At 45.4% G+C, this 18971-nt stretch overlaps 1 protein-coding gene and 1 long non-coding RNA gene across 2 annotated transcripts in view; both read left to right on the top strand.

The window, feature by feature from the left end:
• The first annotated feature begins 1069 nt into the window (after window positions 1-1069).
• LOC120812460 (FERM domain-containing protein 4A-like) overlaps window positions 1070-18971 on the top strand; it is a 74688-nt gene continuing 56786 nt past the window's right edge. The window contains exon 1 of the mRNA XM_040168438.2: window positions 1070-1204. Within this exon, the coding sequence (XP_040024372.2) occupies window positions 1172-1204 (33 nt within the window). The 5' untranslated portion in view covers window positions 1070-1171. The remainder of the gene's footprint in view (window positions 1205-18971) is intronic.
• Window positions 3182-4534, top strand: LOC144391122 (uncharacterized). Its single transcript, XR_013455006.1, has 2 exons — window positions 3182-3314; window positions 3914-4534. It is a non-coding gene; the product is annotated as an uncharacterized LOC144391122 (long non-coding RNA).

The raw sequence follows: 18971 nt of genomic DNA, 5'->3' as shown, positions 1-18971 counted from the left end.
ATATTGTTGCCATGGCAATGGCAAAATGCAGCCTGGTTGTGGCAGCAGTGGTGGTGGTGGTGGTTTGTCCGTGTTTTCGTCCATTTGAAAGGAAAAACATTAACTCACATTTTACATAACACACACACAAAGAGATGCACTCGGCCATCGCCGTTCATTTTTCTTCACCCGTGAAGAACAAGAACATGATATGAAACCAAGATCGTAACAGGCTCTGACACGCCAGAAGACTGCTTACACGTCATGGATGTGGGTCCTGGTGCTGCTGTAGCTGTTATATGTGGAATGCAGGGACAAGGTGTGTGCAAGTGTGTGTGCTGGGGCATCTGTGTGTTGAAGAGGGTGACTCATGCCTTGTCTATTAGGAGAATAGAGAGCGATCAGGTTGCTAGGCAATTAGGAACTACTATTGTTCCTCCGGACAATAGTAGTGGCCTCCCATCTCTTTCTCTGTCTCTTTTGGTTTCTTACTTTCGGGTTTGTAGACACACGCACACTATAAATGTACATTACGTTTGACCCCCTCCCAGCTTGTGGATTGGGCGGGAACAAGGAGTTGTCGGTAGCAGCGGGTGAGGATGGACAAACGGAGAGAGAGGGAGAGGAAAGGGAGCACGAGCAGGAGAGCTGTACGGTGAAAAAAAGAAAAAAGACCTGCAATCATTTGCCACAGTGAAGGGAACAAATGTAGCTGGAGGCAGTGAGGGAGTTAGGGACATGGGGACAGGCAGAGAGAGAGAACGATAGAGAGACCTTTCATGGACATTTCACATTCAAATAGAGGAGGATTGGACACCAACTGACAGGTCGGCAGAAGGAAGCACCAGGACTTTGGCACGGCCGTCTCTCCTCCTGCTCCTCACTGTGTGTGTGTGTGTGTGTGTGTGTGTGTGTGTGTGTGTGTGTGTGTGTGTGTGTGTGTGTGTGTGTGTGTGTGTGTGTGTGTGTGTGTGTGTGTGTGTGTGCCTGTCACACACACACACACGCAGGCTCTCTCTGTGTGCCTGTCAGTGCACGAGGCTCTCTGGGTGGGTGGGGAGCCAGGCTTGTGGAAGAGATGTTCACTCTGAGGATGAGACAGCGTTTCTAACAGGATCTATTTGCGGACTCGGAAAATACACACTGACACAGCTGAGGGCACCAGAGCCCACCGGAACCAACCGAATTAGCCATGGAGGGACTTCTGTCTCCGATGAGGACGCGGGTAGGTTACCATGGGGATTGCAGAGCATCCCACCTATGGTTTCCTCCACAGGAATCAATCACCCGAATGGCGAGCTACCTGCGTTTACGGGGCTGTGGGCAGAATGCTGGGAGACAGCAGGAGACACGGGAGGTCTCAGATGTTGCATTGCATTGTAGAAAACTGAAAAAATGTGTATATGCACCAGTATTTCTGTGTGTGTGTGTGTGTGTGTGTGTGTGTGTGTGTGTGTGTGTGTGTGTGTGTGTGTGTGTGTGTGTGTGTGTGTGTGTGTGTGTGTGTGTGTGTGTGTCCATGCATATTAACAAAGGGGTTGCATTGAAAGAATGACTCAGTGTCTCACAGTGGTACCCAGCTCCTTTTAGTACAAACCACTGTTCTCCTTGTGACAACATAGGATAGAGGAGGAAGATGTGTGAGGTTCAGTGTGTTCAGTGAATTGGGTGAATATCTAAAAGTGGTAATTCACTATTGTTCTTGGTTCACAGGAGCTTCTGTTTATGATGTTGGCATCTCTATCGGACATTGGACCTTTTAGTTGTGTGTCTCGCTGTGCTCAGAGCAGCTATCTGACAGTGAGTGTTCGTGTCTGTGCCGTACAGAACCAGCTAATGCAATACCGACATGATGTGAGGGTGTGTGTGTGTGTGTGTGTGTGTGTGGTGTGTGTGTGTGTGTGTGTGTGTGTGTGTGTGTGTGTGTGTGTGTGTGTGTGTGTGTGTGTGTCAGAGCGCCTGTGTTTCTGTCAGAGCACACTTTGTTATTTGCCTGTATCCATGTGCCTGCATGTGACATCCCGCACAGTTGCATTGATTGCAGTAGACCACGAGAGGTGAGTTGAGATCTGAGATTAAAACCAGTTTGTTCCGGCTGGGTTTTAATGTTTTGAGACATACAGTTTTTATGTGAGTGTTAGGTTGTGTAACGTGTGACAGACTGCAGTATTGAATCTGGAATAATGTTATTAATATTTACAAAGGCACAGGGCTGTAGTGGAGGGTAAACGCACGTAAACGCCGTTTACGCACCTCTAGAATTTGGAAATAACGTTTACGCACCTATAAATAGCGTTTACGCACCTATAAATAGCGTTTACGCAACTCTAAGTGGCGTTTACGCACCTCAAAGTTCCCTGCGCCTTGTATTCTTCCGTTGGAATAATCCGAAATACACTTGTTGTAATTTTAAAACAGCTAAGAATACGTTTCCTATTGTTGAACATATAAACGGCGTAGTCTGAATCATGTTCATCTGCGCTGTATTACGGTCTGTGAGCATCCAATCAGTGCCTTGCGGCTGCAGCAGCGACCAATCAGGATCCAGGAGGCACATACACGCTGTGGATCAGCCCAGTGGTCCCCAACCTTTCTTACCTCACGGACCGGTTTCATGTCAGACAATATTTCGCGGACCGGTCGAGAAGGTCCGACGGGGGGGTAGTAGTCGCGCTCTGTGTTCGCTGGTCGTGCACGGTAAAAGAAAAACGCCTGGTGACGCGTAGATTAGAAAACAAGTCAGTTCTCAATGTGAAAACAAAACATGCTGTATAGGCTATTTATGATGACGTAGGTAGTACATGAGTGTTCCTTCCCAGTGAGCACAAGACGTAATTTCAACGTTGAAATATGGTTGAAATCGGGTTGAAATTAGGTCTGAACGTCTAAGACCTCATTTCAACGTCTTTTCAACCGGCTAAAAATGGGATGAAACATCAACGTGCCAGAAAACGTCAATTTGTTGATAAATGTGTCATGTTGTAACGTAAGGTTGAAAGAGAGACGATATTAACGTTAAGATTTTCATAATAATTAATGAACTGGTCGGCGAAATTTGGTCTACGCGAAGACGTAATTTCAACGTATTTAATATTTCACTTAAAACGTCATAAATATGAAACTACGGACTGCGTGCTGTTAATAAGATGCGTTTAAGACATAATAATGCGGGCAGGTTCAAACATTACTTGTAAACACGTGACTCCGCTCACATCTGTAACGCGCATGCGCGAGTTCTTAGACGCCTGCAGAGCTCCGAGCGGACGAGGCGAAGTTACGGCAGCGGAGCGACATGAACGGGCTGATAGAACCACGACTACCGGCTCCACTACTCTGTAAGTACGGGAGTGTTTGGATGAAGCACACATGGAACTATAACCGGGTGTTTTACTTGTGCTGCCCACCCGATACGGGAAAGACGGTCCTTTTTGTTAAGCTAGTTAGCGTTAGCGCAGGTAGTTTGCTAGTTAGCATGCTAGCTTGGAGCATGCTAGCGTGCAGCATGATGACCTGGACCAAAAGTAAACATCCCAGAATATTTTTCGTGTGTTTGGTGTTACTAATGCGTTAGGTTGTTGCTGTACCCATACATGTTATTGCATTTCACACTGAAGATACGTTTTTAAAGCAATGGGGGCTAAATACAGATTGCAAGGGTGAAGGGCTGAATTCAACAAGTTGTGCTCTGTAAACAAGAGGCCGAAACATTGTAAGTTACTGCTGCTTAAATCATGATACTGTGTAATGTACCTGGACATGTTACTCCAGAAATACCATAAGTTGCAGATGAATTGTTATCTTCTTGATAATGTAATAAGTGAACCATCTATAAATGAGTGTTCTAACGCACCTGCTGTTATTATTATTATTAGTTTATTACTGTCATCATAAACCCAAATTACCAACTTTGCCTTTGTGCTTTCCCTCCTCACAGGTTTCTGCGGGTGGTGGTTGCATCTGATGGAGGTTACGTCTGATGATGGTTGTCCCTGCACTGGTCCTGCCTTACCCCTGGCTTAATAATCCACAATATTAGAATCATTTATGTTGTAGGAATCGGATGTACTGTACATCTTTTAAGTTGTTCACACCTTCTTCCCTACTGTTTTCCCCTCAGGTTTCTCCAGGTTGAAGGGGTTTTACATTTTGGGGTTTAGGGGATAGGGTGTTGCATGTTTACAGATTGCAAAGCTGAACAAAATAAAATGATTTGAATTGAATAAACACGTTGACCAGAGGAATCTGTTCTGTGCACTCTGACTCCCTTTACACAAAGAATCCTCAAGTGAGGATGAGGGAGATGCAGCTGATTTCAGGTATACTATCCCAACTCAAGTGAGCCACATCTTGTTTCAGAATCTATAATGACGTTCCAATGATTCAGAAAAATGGTCTACAAACACAGAATTGTTGAACAAAGAAATGTTGTTTCTGCACTTTTAATTCCATAATTTATTTTCCTGAAAAATATATTTTATTTCTGTATTGTTTTTAATTAGACAAAGTGCTGTTATATGTATAGTGTTATATTTATAATAAATACAAATCAATAAAATAATGTGTTTGTCCTTGTTACGGGATGTTAACATGACAACTGTGACTAAGTATGTAACTTGTACGTTTCCATCGAGCAATTTATCCGTTGAAACAACGTTTAAAAGACGTCTATGGCCCGACGTTGAAAACACGTTGCAAATTGGTTTAAAAGTGAAAGTTGTTTCAACGTCTATTCGTAGACGTTGAAACAACTTTCGCGTATAGACCCGTTTTCAACGTGATTTATAATATCGGTGGTAAACTTACAAATGTGGACGTAGTTTCTTTTTAAACCTCTAAAATAATGATATAGCACACAAGAGAGGACGAAATATTACCGTATTAAAAAATCACGTTGAAATGTGGTCTAAACATAGACGTCTTTTCAACGTCTACGAATAGACGTTGAAACAACTTTCACTTTTTTTCACTTCTCCACTTCTAATAAATTCCCTTCAGATTGCTTCTCCCCAAGAGGACGGAGTGGATTTGACAACCTGGCTCTCTCGCACACATTCTACCCTCCCCCTTTCTTGTGTTATCACCGCGGATACAGACCCATCCAACCCCAAAGAAATCCTTAAACCCTGCACCAACTTCAGACAGGAAAATGTGCATTTATATTAAAAGTCGGTTGGATAATGTTCTAATATATAGGTTAATTTTGTTAGATGTGAGGGTGCTGGAAGAGTTAAGCCACTGGGGAGCCCTGATGGTGTTGTCACACACGAGTACACCCGTCTGCTCACCTCTCCTCCCTCACCTTTACAACTCAACCTCCATTTCTTTGTAGGAGCCACACACTCCCTTTTACATTAAAGCCAAGAGAGTCTGCATCTCACTGTCTGCCCACCTGTCTGTCCCTGTCTGTCTGTCGGGCCCTTGCCGTGTCTCTGGCAGTTGACCCGAGCTCCGTGATCGGTATTCGCAGATCGGCTCGTGATCCAGTCCGAAGAGGCGCGTTAGTCTGTTTGGAGACAGACTTGGCGTCAAAGTTGTGGCGTGGGATCAAGCCCGTTCGTATCTGTGCTGTCTGCCTCTCGTGCCAGATTCGCCCCGTGAGCTCTGGGAATCACTTCCAATGACTAAATGACTTTTTACAATTTATCGTCATCAGCCACATTGAGCTTCACGGGCCTCAGAGTCGCTCTTTGTATGTCGGTGTTGGTGTCTGTTAATTTTGTGAATGAATCACAGCATAACAAGCGATTGATGGAGTCTCTCAATGTTCTCACCGCATAATCGAAATTCATCGGGCCTTTTCTCACCCTCAGGGAAAAAAGTGATTATTTCTGTTCACCTATAAACAGCAGCAGATATGTCAAAAGTAAAGAAGGCAACAAAATAGGTGCGTTCCAATGTCGGGGTCTTTCTCTGTGGAGCAGTATTTGCTCTGTATTTGCTCGAAAAAAATCATTCAAAGTTCATCCTCTGCCTCAGTATAAAAGTGGTGGCATTACCCAAATTTATCTTTCTATATTCAGTATTTTAACGTCAAAAAAGGAAAAAGAAGAATGGATTCATTCCTTGTCTGTGTAGGGCAGGATGCCTTCAGGTCCTGCTTCAGGGTTACACAAAAGGTGACCTTAACCTCAAGATAGCAGTCAGCGAATAGCAATAGCCTTTAAAAGCTGCACTACTGCTAATCCTCATGCACTAAAATGGGAAAATAGTGCTGAGATGGCTGTGCAGCTCTAGTGGTCTCCTCATCGCCAGACTCACTCCAGCTCATTTTTAAGTTTTCCCCTTGCTCTTTGTATCTCTCTTCCTCTCTGTTTCTTTATTTAGGATGACAGCAATGTGCAGTCAAGCAAAAAAATGAAACAAAATAAGTATCAGTAAGCTGCGTGTCTGTGTCACGCACACAGCACGCAGGATGTAGTCAGTAAAGTAATCCCAATTTGTTATCTTCAGCCTCCATTCTTTTACTCCCGTATTCCTCAGGAGTTTACCGTCCCACTGCATATTTTTAATGGGATGTTACAGTTATTGCAGACATTGGCTCTGCAACAAAGACACACTGAGATGAACAGCTCAAGGTCAAAGATCAAGTTTCCCTGTTGGGATCCCCTGTTGTATGTAATATGTGCATATAGAGCAGTAGAACAAGGAGAGGAGGGAAGGGTACATCTTCCTCTGGAGAACATGTGCTGCTACATGAAGCTACTGCTTGTATCCTAATAATTAGGAGAGAAACGCGGGAGAAAGTCCTGACGGTGTCTGGATGTGCAGCACAAGGTGGGGCTGCCTTTGGCAACCCACACACACGCACACACACACTCACTCATTTAATACACAGCAGCTTGGCTGGCAGCAATTGAAGGCCATAGTAAGTAGGAAAGTGGAGGTGGGAGGGGGGGGGGGGCTGCCTGGTGCCTGGAACCACTTGAGACACACACACACACACATGGACAGATCTACATCCCCCAGCTGTCATCTCAGCCCTGCAGAACATGCAGATTTAGGGCTGCAAAGTTAGTTGCTTTGCGCGATTTCATTTAAATTAAAAAAAAAACTATTAACAAACCTGCTTCATTCTGGGATAAAATATTTTTAATTTCAGGTTTTGATAACTGAACGAGAGGAAATTGCTGAAACCTTTTTTGAATCTGCCAGGGGGTAACGTGGCTAAACAGAAATCTAACGTTAGATAATTATCTCAAATAACTTGGTTAAAGGGGTTCAGAGTGCGGTAAAGAAAAAGACTTGCACTTACTTTGGGAAATAGATCAATGCATTTATAAGAGAAGGAGAAGCAGAACTGTGGCTTAAGACGAGATCAGTGGGAGGCCAGTGAGAGAGATCCTTGTACACGCTGCACTGTCAAATTTCAATCAGCTTTTTATTGAAAAGCACTGTTCTTTAGGTCATCTTTATTCTCCACTTCTAATAAATTCCCTTCAGATTGCTTCTCCCCAAGAGGACGGAGTGGATTTGACAACCTGGCTCTCTCGCACACATTCTACCCTCCCCCTTTCTTGTGTTATCACCGCGGATACAGACCCATCCAACCCCAAAGAAATCCTTAAACCCTGCACCAACTTCAGACAGAAAAATGTGCATTTATATTAACAGTCGGTTGGATAATGTTCTTCATTCTGGGATAAAATATTTTTAATTTCAGGTTTTGATAACTGAACGAGAGGAAATTGCTGAAACCTTTTTTGCATCTGCCAGGGGGTAACGTGGCTAAACAGAAATCTAACGTTAGATAATTATCTCGCTTGTACACGCTGCACTGTTTGAAGCTTTCCCCCTTGTTCCTCATTTGAAGATGTGGCGCTGCTCGTCAGCCATACGCCGCCTCTGATTGTGTCTGCGTGTGCGTGTGTGTACTCACGTGTGTGCGTGTGAGCGTGCCCTGCTGTGTCGAGCATGTCAAATACACTCTTGTTCCCTTGAAGAGGCCCGAACGATGAGATCAATCAGAGCGCAATTGAGCAACCGGAGAAGCGAACCAGTGATGCACTTAATGTTAGGTGTTGTCATGGGAACACAGGGTGCAGATTTTCCACTTCATTGGCTGCCATAATTCTACAGGCATTTTCAAAGATGATTTCTAAGAAAGGCAATTGAAAGATGGGAGGTAAAATTAGTCATGTGTCAGACGACACAGCAAGACACAGAAGTATAGAAATGAGAAATTTAGTGTAACACCATGCTTAAATTTAATTAACCTGCGTTCGTGTGTTAGTGTTAGAACAATGGACTTTAGATTAAATAGCTTGAAGCAGTTCTATTATGTATATTAACTTTATCTGTTTAATAGCATAAAATGGTCCCAAGAGAGCTTCCGCTGTTCTGCTTTTAGCCTTTGGACGGGCAATTACACGTTTCCCTATTGGAATGTATTCACAAACCTGCACACACACACACATGCCTTTGATGAACGAGCAGAGGATTGTAGTGTCACCCTTGTGACAAAAGGTGACCCTGGATTGAACAGGTATCATGCATCACACAATCAGTAGACATCTACACCGCAGAGACATTTTTAGGCATACAACAGTTCCCGTGCATACACATTAACCGAGGAAATGGGAGTTTATTTCTTCTTCTCGCCCTATGATCTCATATCTTCTCGCGTCACGCTCACTCAGGCATATCCGCCGCTCTTTATCGTGGCCTTTTCCTCTCAACACCTACCGGAGACCCACCATTTGTAGCCGATTCCTTCCTTCTTCCTCCATCTCGATACATCATCCCCGGGCTCTAAGCTGTTACCTCTTTACATGAGCGATAAAGAAGCTCGCAGCAGTCTCTGAAATATGACTTAGGCTCACTAAGGACTTGAGTGGTGTCAACACTGACCTGAGGGGAAAGAGGAAGTAAGGATGGAGGCAAAAGAACGGCATGAATTGTGGGAAATTATTCCTGAAGGTGTTGAGCCGCATCACCGGAAAGAAAAGGGCCGCAAAACAACTCAACATTTAACACATACACAGATGTTCTCAGTAGCAGCAACTACAATGGATCAGCTCTGACGTATTCAAATGCTGGCAGGAATACTGGCTTAATTACAAATACAAATGCAGCTTAAAGTGCCGGGTGCTTTTGAGGAAAATTACTTCTCCAGCACCGCAGGCACTCAGGTTCAAACTCTGGCTCCCAATGTTTCTGGCTATTGGCCCTTTGAGCTTAATCATGAAAGTAACAGATAGGAAGCCACAAAAGATCACATGTTTGTACCTGCGCTGATCGCTGCTACCGGTTGGCAAGGGGCACACATTCAGGGGGCGACCACATGGAGCTCCGTGTGCCTTCCGGGGAAGCTGCTAGTTGGCAGACTGTTTTGTGTCGGAGGTCTTAACACTCCTCAGGCTAACAGAGGGAGTTATTAGCACCACGGTTGGCAGCACAGGGGGACAAAAGAAGAACAAACACAAATTAAAGGAAAAAAATACTATTTTTCCATTCAAAACAAGCTGTGACCGTTATAAAATTATTTGGGCTTTCGTTCTTGTCAAAGATGTGTTCAGTTCTTAAGGACAGCACAAGGTGAAGCAACATTTCGTGACCAAACCATAGTAGATTTTATAGCTCTTACTCTGCGTACTTAATTGGAGCATCCATTCCTTTTTTCCCATTTTAGTAATTTCCGTACAAAGTGCACGGAGCATGAACAAAATGTATAAATGCACTTTTTATGCTCCAGCGCGCTAATGTATGATTTATGATTCATCTACAAACATGCTCAAGGAGACAAAGACATTGAGCACTTTACACACACACTAACAGTGCATATCCTCTAAACATGTGCATGCACATTGGTCAATTTGCATGCTCCATAACATCTACATGCACAGCCTTACGTATATATGTACCGATATTCTGCAACCAGACAGCCTCGATGAAGTAGGAGGCACGACACCCTCCCAGCAGCAAGGCTGCAGCCAGCCTCTCCAGAGTCGCCGAAGGGGCAGTTTGCTGATCCCATCTGGCTCCCGTGATCCCACTTGTGCTTCTCAGAAACAAAAAGGCAGCACTGCGACAATTATTTTAGTAAATATGTATGTCTTTGCAGGTCATATCATTTAACACCACTGATATTCAGTAATTCCAAACTTATCCTGCTTGGTACCACGTGTCAGATTTGTGATTTTTCTAGTTAGGAACACTCTGCAGTAGTTGCCAGGTATCCTATTATCTCTCTCCCAAGTTTAGACAGCTGCCACGGCGCTGAATTAAACCCAAATATGAAATCAAGGTTGCCAGATTGATGCTCATCCATCCTCCAAGGAATACTTACATCATCCTAAGTGTCTCGCTGACCCTCCAAACTCTCATTACTGCTTGTTAAAACAATTAGGTTTGACGCGTGTCAGATTTATAACTCAACCTTGTGTGTGCTTGTGTGTGCTTGTGTGTGCTTGTGTGTGCGCATGTACATGTGTTTGTTTTATTCTGAACAGATGTGAGCATCTGCCATTGCAGATAAGGCCATTAATATGTGCCCAGAGGTGTTTGTATGTGGATGTGTTGAGTTTTTGGGCCAATAACCAGAGACCTTCGGGTCTCTAATGAGCAGTGGTCTGCTGCCTCGCTGTGTGTGTGTGTGTGTGTGTGTGTGTGTGTGTGTGTGTGTGTGTGTGTGTGTGTGTGTGTGTGTGTGTGTGTGTGTGTGTGTGTGTGTGTGTGTGTGTGTGTGTGTGTGTGTGTGTGTGTGTGTGTGTGTGTGCTGGCCTTTGGGCCCCAGTAAACACAGAGCTTTATTGGACAACTCCACCGTTCCCTGCATTCGTCATCACAGCTTTCCGAGAGATATCAGTGTTTTCGTGGAGGGGACCAGGTGGGGAAGGAGGAGCGAGTGGGTTTGTGTGTGAGGTGACCAGGGAATGGTGTTGTGTATAATTACTGACCTCATCCTGCTCCACCTGCTGTCCAAGAGGGGGGGGTGGGGGGGCAGTGAGTGGGTAAAAGACAAAGAGCAGGGAAAGGAAGTGAAATCAAGACAGAGAAAATGACAAGAAGGGGTAAGGGGAGGACAGCTGGGGACAAAGATTGAGGGAAGGAAGCATATGTTAAAGCTGGGACTTGATTAATAATGAGATTTGTCAGTTACCGAGTGGCCGTCCCATTACCCCCGCTGTCTACTGGGGGGGAGCTATCACATAGGGTTCAACCCAATAAATCCGCCTCCTCCTCTTCCCTCAGTCTTTCATTTTTCATGCGCCCAATATTCAGCCTTTTTCCTGCCTCCTTTCCCCTCCGTAGCTTCTGGTGCTCCTCTGTTCCCATGGCGATGACACAGGCAGAATGTTAATAAGTCCTAATACCAAGGGACGGGACCTTGGCTTGGAGGGAGACCCTGGACTGATCACAGCCTCTCTCTCTCTTTTCCCATGAATGCTGTGAAGGTGAAGCGGTGTAGCAAGGACAAAAGGCAAGAGACGGCCGGGAGGTGACTGCTCTGTCTAGCAGCAGACTCCAGCGGAGGATGTACAGCATGCCCCCCCCCCTCGTCTGTCAGCCCATTCTCTCTCCCGTACCTGCTCTGAATCCATTTTAGACATTAGGTCTCTTAATGGTCTCCCCGGGGAATCATGCAGAGCACCAGCTGAGCGTCGACACTCCAAACCAACCCCTGGAAAAGCACACAGACTGCACTGCTGGGACGGGACACGTTACCGTCACAGTGACGAGAGGGCTGACCTGGAGTAACACCAGGAGGTGAAAATGATCTCCTCAAATTACGCCCGTCTCTCCCCGAACCCCGAGGGCTCCTTCTCCCCCTCGTCCGCTCGTTAACAATGACAATCTGCCTGAGACGTTTGACCAGCGTTCGGGATTGGTTCACCTGTCAGACGCGCTGAGCCCATCTGTACAGTAACAAGCAGCTTAGTCCCATGCCTGCAGCAAGAGGTGGCGCTGCCACCGTCTGGCTTGTGTTACTGCACTCCTGGGAGAAGCCAGACATGTGTGCTGTGGGTTGCAGAATGATTTGGCTCATTAGAAAAGCAAGGAAAATGCAAGCATGAGTGTGTGTGTGTGTGTGTGTGTGTGTGTGTGTGTGTGTGTGTGTGTGTGTGTGTGTGTGTGTGTGTGTGTGTGTGTGTGTGTGTGTGTGGACAGGTGCAACCTCTTCATATGTTTGCATTTGTTTGTGCGCATACTTTGTTGGTTTGTGGTTTGCATTCCAGAGGGAGCATAATGAAGTTTTAGGAGGGTTATAAGCACAGCTCCATGTAGATAAATGAGACTCACACTAATTTCAGGGGAACGAAGCAACAGTGTAGGAAAATGTTCAGTTGTTATACCCCCCCCCCGTGTCAAATGCTTGAATTGTTTTTCTAGTGTAATGTAAAACATATTTGTTTAATAATCATTTAATCATTTAACAATCATTTTTAATATCATTGCACAAGTGTAATTGGTATTTTAAACCCCTTGAATTAGTGCAAACTACATTCTATAGTAAATAATCAACATATAGGAATCCACCAGAAATTCCCTGTTATAAAAGCACCGAGACACACACACTCACACACACACACACACACACACACACACTCACACACACACTCACACACACACACACACACACACACACACACACACACACTCACACACACACACACACACACACACACACACACACACACTCACACACTCACACACACACACACACACACACACACACACACACACACACACTCACACACACACACACACACACACACACACACACACACACTCACACACACACACACACACACACACACACACACACACACACTCACACACACACACACACACACACACACACACTCACACGTACAAATGATGTTTCCTCCTTTTTTCCCAGTGTCCCAGTATCGTCCCCTGGGAGTACGATCATGTATGACCCATTTCCCCTCATGATCTGGCCTGTTAAGATTAAATATGTAACCATATCATCAAACATTTAACTCTCACGCTGCTACAAATCAGTTTTCTAATCGTGTTTGGACTTTGGGGACGGCTGCTCCCGCGCACGTCTTGATCTTAAGTCGACGTGAGCGTGCTGTTCGCATGCTGGAGTGGTTCATCAAAGCTGCGCCAGACGGGCATTCCTGCGTTATTTGTTAAATCAGTGTCAGAGAAACAGTTTTTTCACAGCCACTCAACGACGTTGGTGAGTGCACGCGCACGTCTGTCCGTGTTGGTTTCTCTGCATTGCACAGGCTGGGAAGCCCTCTCGGTACACGGCAAAGTGGGCTAAGTTTACTGGGGCAGAAAATGCAGGAGCGAGTGACTCGATCCAGCGCCTTCGTACAACCGGTCTCTAAAATATAGCTCTATCCCTTTTTTCTGTCTGCTCAGTGTCTCTGAGACGCACACTCACGCTGTGGTGAGAGGCTTTTTATGTAGGACGAGAAGGCCGGAAAGGGTTCAGGAGTACAAAATGGAGCAAAGTGTGTGTGCGTTTTGTTTTATCTCACTTTGTGACAGATATTCCAATAATTCTTTACTCGGATATTTCAAATATCGGAGTAGGAGCGGTCGGTAAAATCAACGCGCATTTGCTCGTATTGTCACTTCAATAATCTTCGGCAAATCAACCTAAATCACACTCAAAATAAAAGGAGAATTCAATGCGTAATGCGGTCAAAAATAGTATCTCTTTCCGCTCTCAAAATAGAAAATACACCTGGCCTTACTCAGGTGACATTTAAATAGCCGACGCCCCCTGACGTCATCATTACATCATCACAAATAAATCAACAGAAAAGGCAGTTTCATTATGCACAATACAAATGTGGTGGAATGGCTTCTACACTCCGGCCCCTAATTGACCGGTATAGGACAATTCATACATTTAAACATATGAAGCACATTCTTTAGAGTCCTTTGTCTCGTGTCCATAGAATTAAGAAAAAAGGCCAAAAATATAATCCATTTAGTTTTGATAGTCCTTTTTACAAAACGGGTTCAAAAAATTCCTGAGAAAAGGAAAATGACTTCTCTCAAGGGTCGAAGAAACGGGGCAAAGTCTATTCGGGGATCTAAGGGCATGTTTTGTAGAAGGCACAGCTTTGTGATGGGCCTTTCTCTTAGAATCCAGTATTTTGTCCTGAGTTTTGCGATAAGTTCATTTCTTCCACAATGAGCCATCGAGGTGTGGGTGTGGTGTAGGAGTATCTTTGACAGGTGGTTGTTGGTAGAATAGCAGGATGTTTGGTTTCCTCTGGCATTGCCAGCTTACTTAGTCTGCCTCCGACTCTCAGGATTCCATGTTAGAGGATAGGATCTAGTCTATAGATCCTACTGTTTCTCTTTACGGGTAAGCCCCTTTGTAGAGAGGTCACCTCATCTTTGAAGGATTGTTGTTGGACATAAGACACAAGTGATTGCTCTGCCTTGGCTAAATCCTCCACGGACAGCTGCGACCCAGTTGGGTATGTGTTACTCATTTTCTTTCGTCTCAGAGTTTCTTTCAATTTTAAGATCCAGGCTGATGATTGGATCAATTTGTTCCATCATGAGAAGTGCTCAATAAAACGAGTCAGTGGCCTTTCATTCTGCAGTATACTTGCCATGGCCACCTTCTTGACCTCTGGGTCACTGTCATACAGCGTGGGTGGTACTTGAATCACTGGCCAGTCAGTTTCTGGTTGCATCAGGAAATTTGGACCACTCAGCCAATGTCCTTCTTCTCGGTTTTCATGCCTCTTGATGCCATGTCTGCGGGGTTGAGTTCTGTCTTTATGTGGCGCCATTGGAATTTATGTGTCAGATCCTGAATAGTGGACACTCTGTTGGCTACATAGGTTTGAAACCTTCTTGCGTCATTTTGGATGTATTTTAAGACAGCGGTACTGTCGGTCCAAAAGACTGAGTCCTCGAGGGTTAACTCGAGCTCTCTCCTCAACATCCTGTCTATCCTAGCAGCGAGAACTGCACTAGCAAGCTCCAGACGTGGAGTTGTCACCAGCTTTAAGGGTGCAACTCATGATTTCCCAATCCCAAACATTATGTGAGGTAGTCCAACTTTACTGCCATGTTTCAAGTAGCTGACTGTCCCGTAACCTCGCTCACTTGCGTCGCAGAAGTGGTGCATCTGTGCTCTAGCAACTTCAAAATCTTGTGACTTAAGGCATCTCCTGATTCTTAGGCTGGAAATCAGGTTAAGATCTTTTAGCCATTCCGTCCATCTCTCTGTGTAAGCAGTAGGTAATGTTTCATCCCATCCACAATTTAGCTTGCACAGGTCCTGCAGTATTCCTTTCCCTGTCAGCATGACTGGCGCTATGAACCCTAGGGGGTCGTATACAGAGTTCAACACCGATAAAATGCTTCTGCGGGTTACTGTTGTTTTGGGGTGATTGAAAAGAAGAAAGTGTCTGACTCAATGTCCCATCGCATGCCGAGGGCCCTTTCGATGGGCAGTTTGTCTTTGTCGAGGTCTAGATCTTTGACTTCCTTTGCTCTCTCTTCCACTGGAACAGAGGCAAGGAGTGCACGACTGTTACTGGTCCATTTGGTGAGTTTAAATCCACCTGTGGTGCAGACTGATCGAAGCTCTTTCAACAGACGGATGTGGCTAAAAGATTTTAACCTGATTTCCATCCTAAGAATCAGGAGATGCCTTAAGCCACAAGATTTTGAAGTTACTCTGGTTAGTCAGAGTCCAAAAGAGTCTGACTCAAATCCAAGGTGACTTTCACTGCGGCACGAATGACATAAGATAGTAGACAGCGCACCTGCCTCTCCCTTCACAGGCCCCACACACCACACACACACACACACACACACACACACACACACCCAAACGCACATGCCTGACCCACGAGAGATGCACAAATAGAGAGCCATTCACTGTAACGTGAAATTACAGATTTGGGTTGCCGTTGCAAAATTCATATTACTAACAGCGCAGCAGAGAGTGACTTAGCAGAATCCCTTTCATCTGCACTTCTTGTCCATCATCACTCAAGGCTCCCAAAATAAAAAAGGCATGAGTGATGGAAAAGGAGGACAAGAAAGAACAACTGAGAGCAAAAGGATATGAAGACCGGGAGACACTAAAAGACCGACATAAAGGTATTCTGATGCTAATAATGCATACTGTGGTGTGTGCTGTGGTGTAGGAATAAAAAAAATGATTAGAGGGGAACTAAACTCACGGTTTGAAATACGTTCAGTCAATGAAACCATTCTGGTTGTGAGGCGCGTGTGTTGCATTCTCCACTGACTAGAGGACTCTTAACACCTTGTTGTGCAGTGCGTAAGACTCCCGGTAAACCCTTTAGACAGTTAGCTGCAAACAGGTGCTTAAGAGGCTTTATCAACATGTCTGGAATAGACACTATTTTTGAATGGGTGAGTGCAAACCTAAAACCGCTTGGAATATTGCCCAGAGTTTGATTAGCACGTATCTTCCAGGCCAGGTGGCCATCACAACAAAAAGGGGCTGACACGGACACACACAAACTCTCTGCACTCTTGCTCCGTCAGAAACAGAACGCTCGTTGAGGACAGTTGTGCGATGCACAGTCTGAGATGCTGCTGCAGACGCCGTTCTGGGGTCCTTGCAGCTCACTGGATTACCGGTCGGACAGTCAATGAGGACACCGGTGGTGAAGACGCATGGAAAAACTCCTCGGACTTAACCTGCCTCAGCACGATTCATTTCAAGGTACTCGGAAATGTTGATTCTGAGCTGATAGTAGTTTCTGCAGTGGCTAATTATGTGTTGAACTCGTTACCATTTCATCAATGCTTTCATATTTGGAAATTTGTCTGCATGTTCATGAGGTAACAGTCACGCTGGCTTCTTGTGAATTCCATCTTTTTATTCAGATGAATCGTCTCATGTACTGCAGCCTGTGCCTCTTTTGTATAAAATCGCACATGTATTTGTATATTTATGAGCATGTGTGAATGTTCCTTGCATATGTGCGTTGAAATCCAACGTATTGTCTGCTTCTGTGTGTTATGCAAACACGTGAGGTGGTGTTCAGCTCACTGTGACGATGACTGCTGTATTCATTCCACCACCTCCACCGGATTCTACAGAAATCTGGGTTGTAACCCCCTGCGTGGCGCAGGGCCATCTTGTCCTGTGTTGCCTCTCTGTTGGGGGCTAAGCTCTTCGCTAATGACCAACGCTGAGCTAGACAGGCTACATGCCGCTGCCGACGCTCTTGCACTGCATTCAGGCTCCACGTGCCAACTGCTCAGTCTTACTGGTAATATACTGTCCATCTCCAACACACTGGAGGCTATTTATAATGCATGAGAGGCATTCAGATGAGAATTAGGGGATATTTCTTATTATCTTATTCTTATTATTTATTATTATTATTTCTTAGTTATTAATGGTGTGGTGTTACATATTCACAGCAGGCAGCGTTAGGAGACAGGCCGGCCTCCCGAGGGCAAACAGCACTGATGGATTCGGGCACTCTATCTTTAACACCAAGGATTGTGCGCTATGATGAATGTGTGCGTATCTGTCTGTGTGTGTGCGCAGAACCCCGGTCGTGCCGTAGACTCGGCCATACTCCAGTGCTCCTTGTCGGCCCGGCAAGGCCTGATGTGACGACTGATGAGTGGCCGACCTCACACCCAAGAGCGAGGTCGCAGAGGGCAAATGGTCATTGGCACTCTGGGTCTGTAAGCTTTAGGGAGAGGATAGAGGTCAGACACGAGGGAGAGAGATAAGATTAAGAGGGATGTGTCTGAGACACATGTGGAGCTAAGAGAAAGAGGCATGAAGCAGGAAGAGAGATGTAGCAGGTGGAAATAAAGGTTTAATATGAGACATGGAGGAGGAGTTGGTTCTGGACTGAAGGGCGGAGGTGACCGTCACAGTCCTTTCCTTTCCCTGCACTCTCCTCACAAGTGGAAAACGGCAAAACCTCAACAGCCAGCGTCTTATATCAGGACAATATCAGTATCACTGTCATTATGCATCAGGACAATATCAGTATCACTGTCATTATGCATCAGGACAATATCAGTATCACTGTCATTATGCATCAGGACAATATCAGTATCACTGTCATTATGCATCAGGACAATATCAGTATCACTGTCATTATGCATCAGGACAACACGGAAGACATCTGACCACTAACCAGTCACCTGTTCTGGCAGGAACCTGATTTGCTCCAGTAACTTAACGTTGATGTGTATAAATTAACTGTACCTCCTCCTAGGGCTCGTTATCATGTTCAGTCACATCCAGATAAACTCACTTCTCGTGTCTGACTCAGTCTCTCTAACACAGAGAGAACGGGTTGTTCATTCTTACGGCGTTTACCAGAAAAACAAAAACAGCGTCTCCATGGAGCGTCCCACTAACATCCCTCGTCCCAGCGCTTCCCTTCTTTTCTTATACTTCTCTCACCCCGTCGGTGAATCATTGTCCCTCTTGTGTGCACCCGTATCTTCCATTCCTCCCCATCCAGCCCTCTGACCCACACGCCCCATCCTGTGCAACCCACCACCCCCTCTTACCCATCACTGTTACATAAGCTTCCAGTCATAGATCCAGGCCATATCGCCGTTGTTTTCGTCCTGTGTGTCTGCTGGTGCCTCGGTATCCAGGGCCGGTGCTTAATGAGGCCCCTACAAAGGCCCATTGATGAGGGGCCCAGTGTGAGAGAGGATGACCCCAGCCAAGAGCACCCAGAACTGGGCATCAGCTACCCCAGGCCCTCCCTCCGCACAAAGACGTCCACTGTGGACAGAGACCTGAAAGGGCACAGAAAGAAATTGGGAGACAGAGAGGGGAAGTTGAAAAAGGAGGAGATAGATGTTCTGTTCAAAATACTTTGAGAATGTGGCACAGAAAGATATAAAAAAAACACAAAAAAAACAGATGTATGACTTCATCACTTAGTCGCTTCTTTGACCCTCGGCTTAAGTTTCCTCTTCCTCCTCCTCAATGCATCCGAAAACAGTGAGACCCATCCTCTGCCCTCCCTCCGCCAGAGAATATTTATCTCACCCGTGGATCATAACTGAGA

Source organism: Gasterosteus aculeatus, chromosome Y (genome assembly GCF_964276395.1).
Source record: "Gasterosteus aculeatus chromosome Y, fGasAcu3.hap1.1, whole genome shotgun sequence".
NCBI classification, from domain to species: domain Eukaryota; kingdom Metazoa; phylum Chordata; class Actinopteri; order Perciformes; family Gasterosteidae; genus Gasterosteus; species Gasterosteus aculeatus.
Note: the sequence above shows the minus strand (reverse complement) of the source record. Positions and strands in the feature narration are given on the sequence as shown.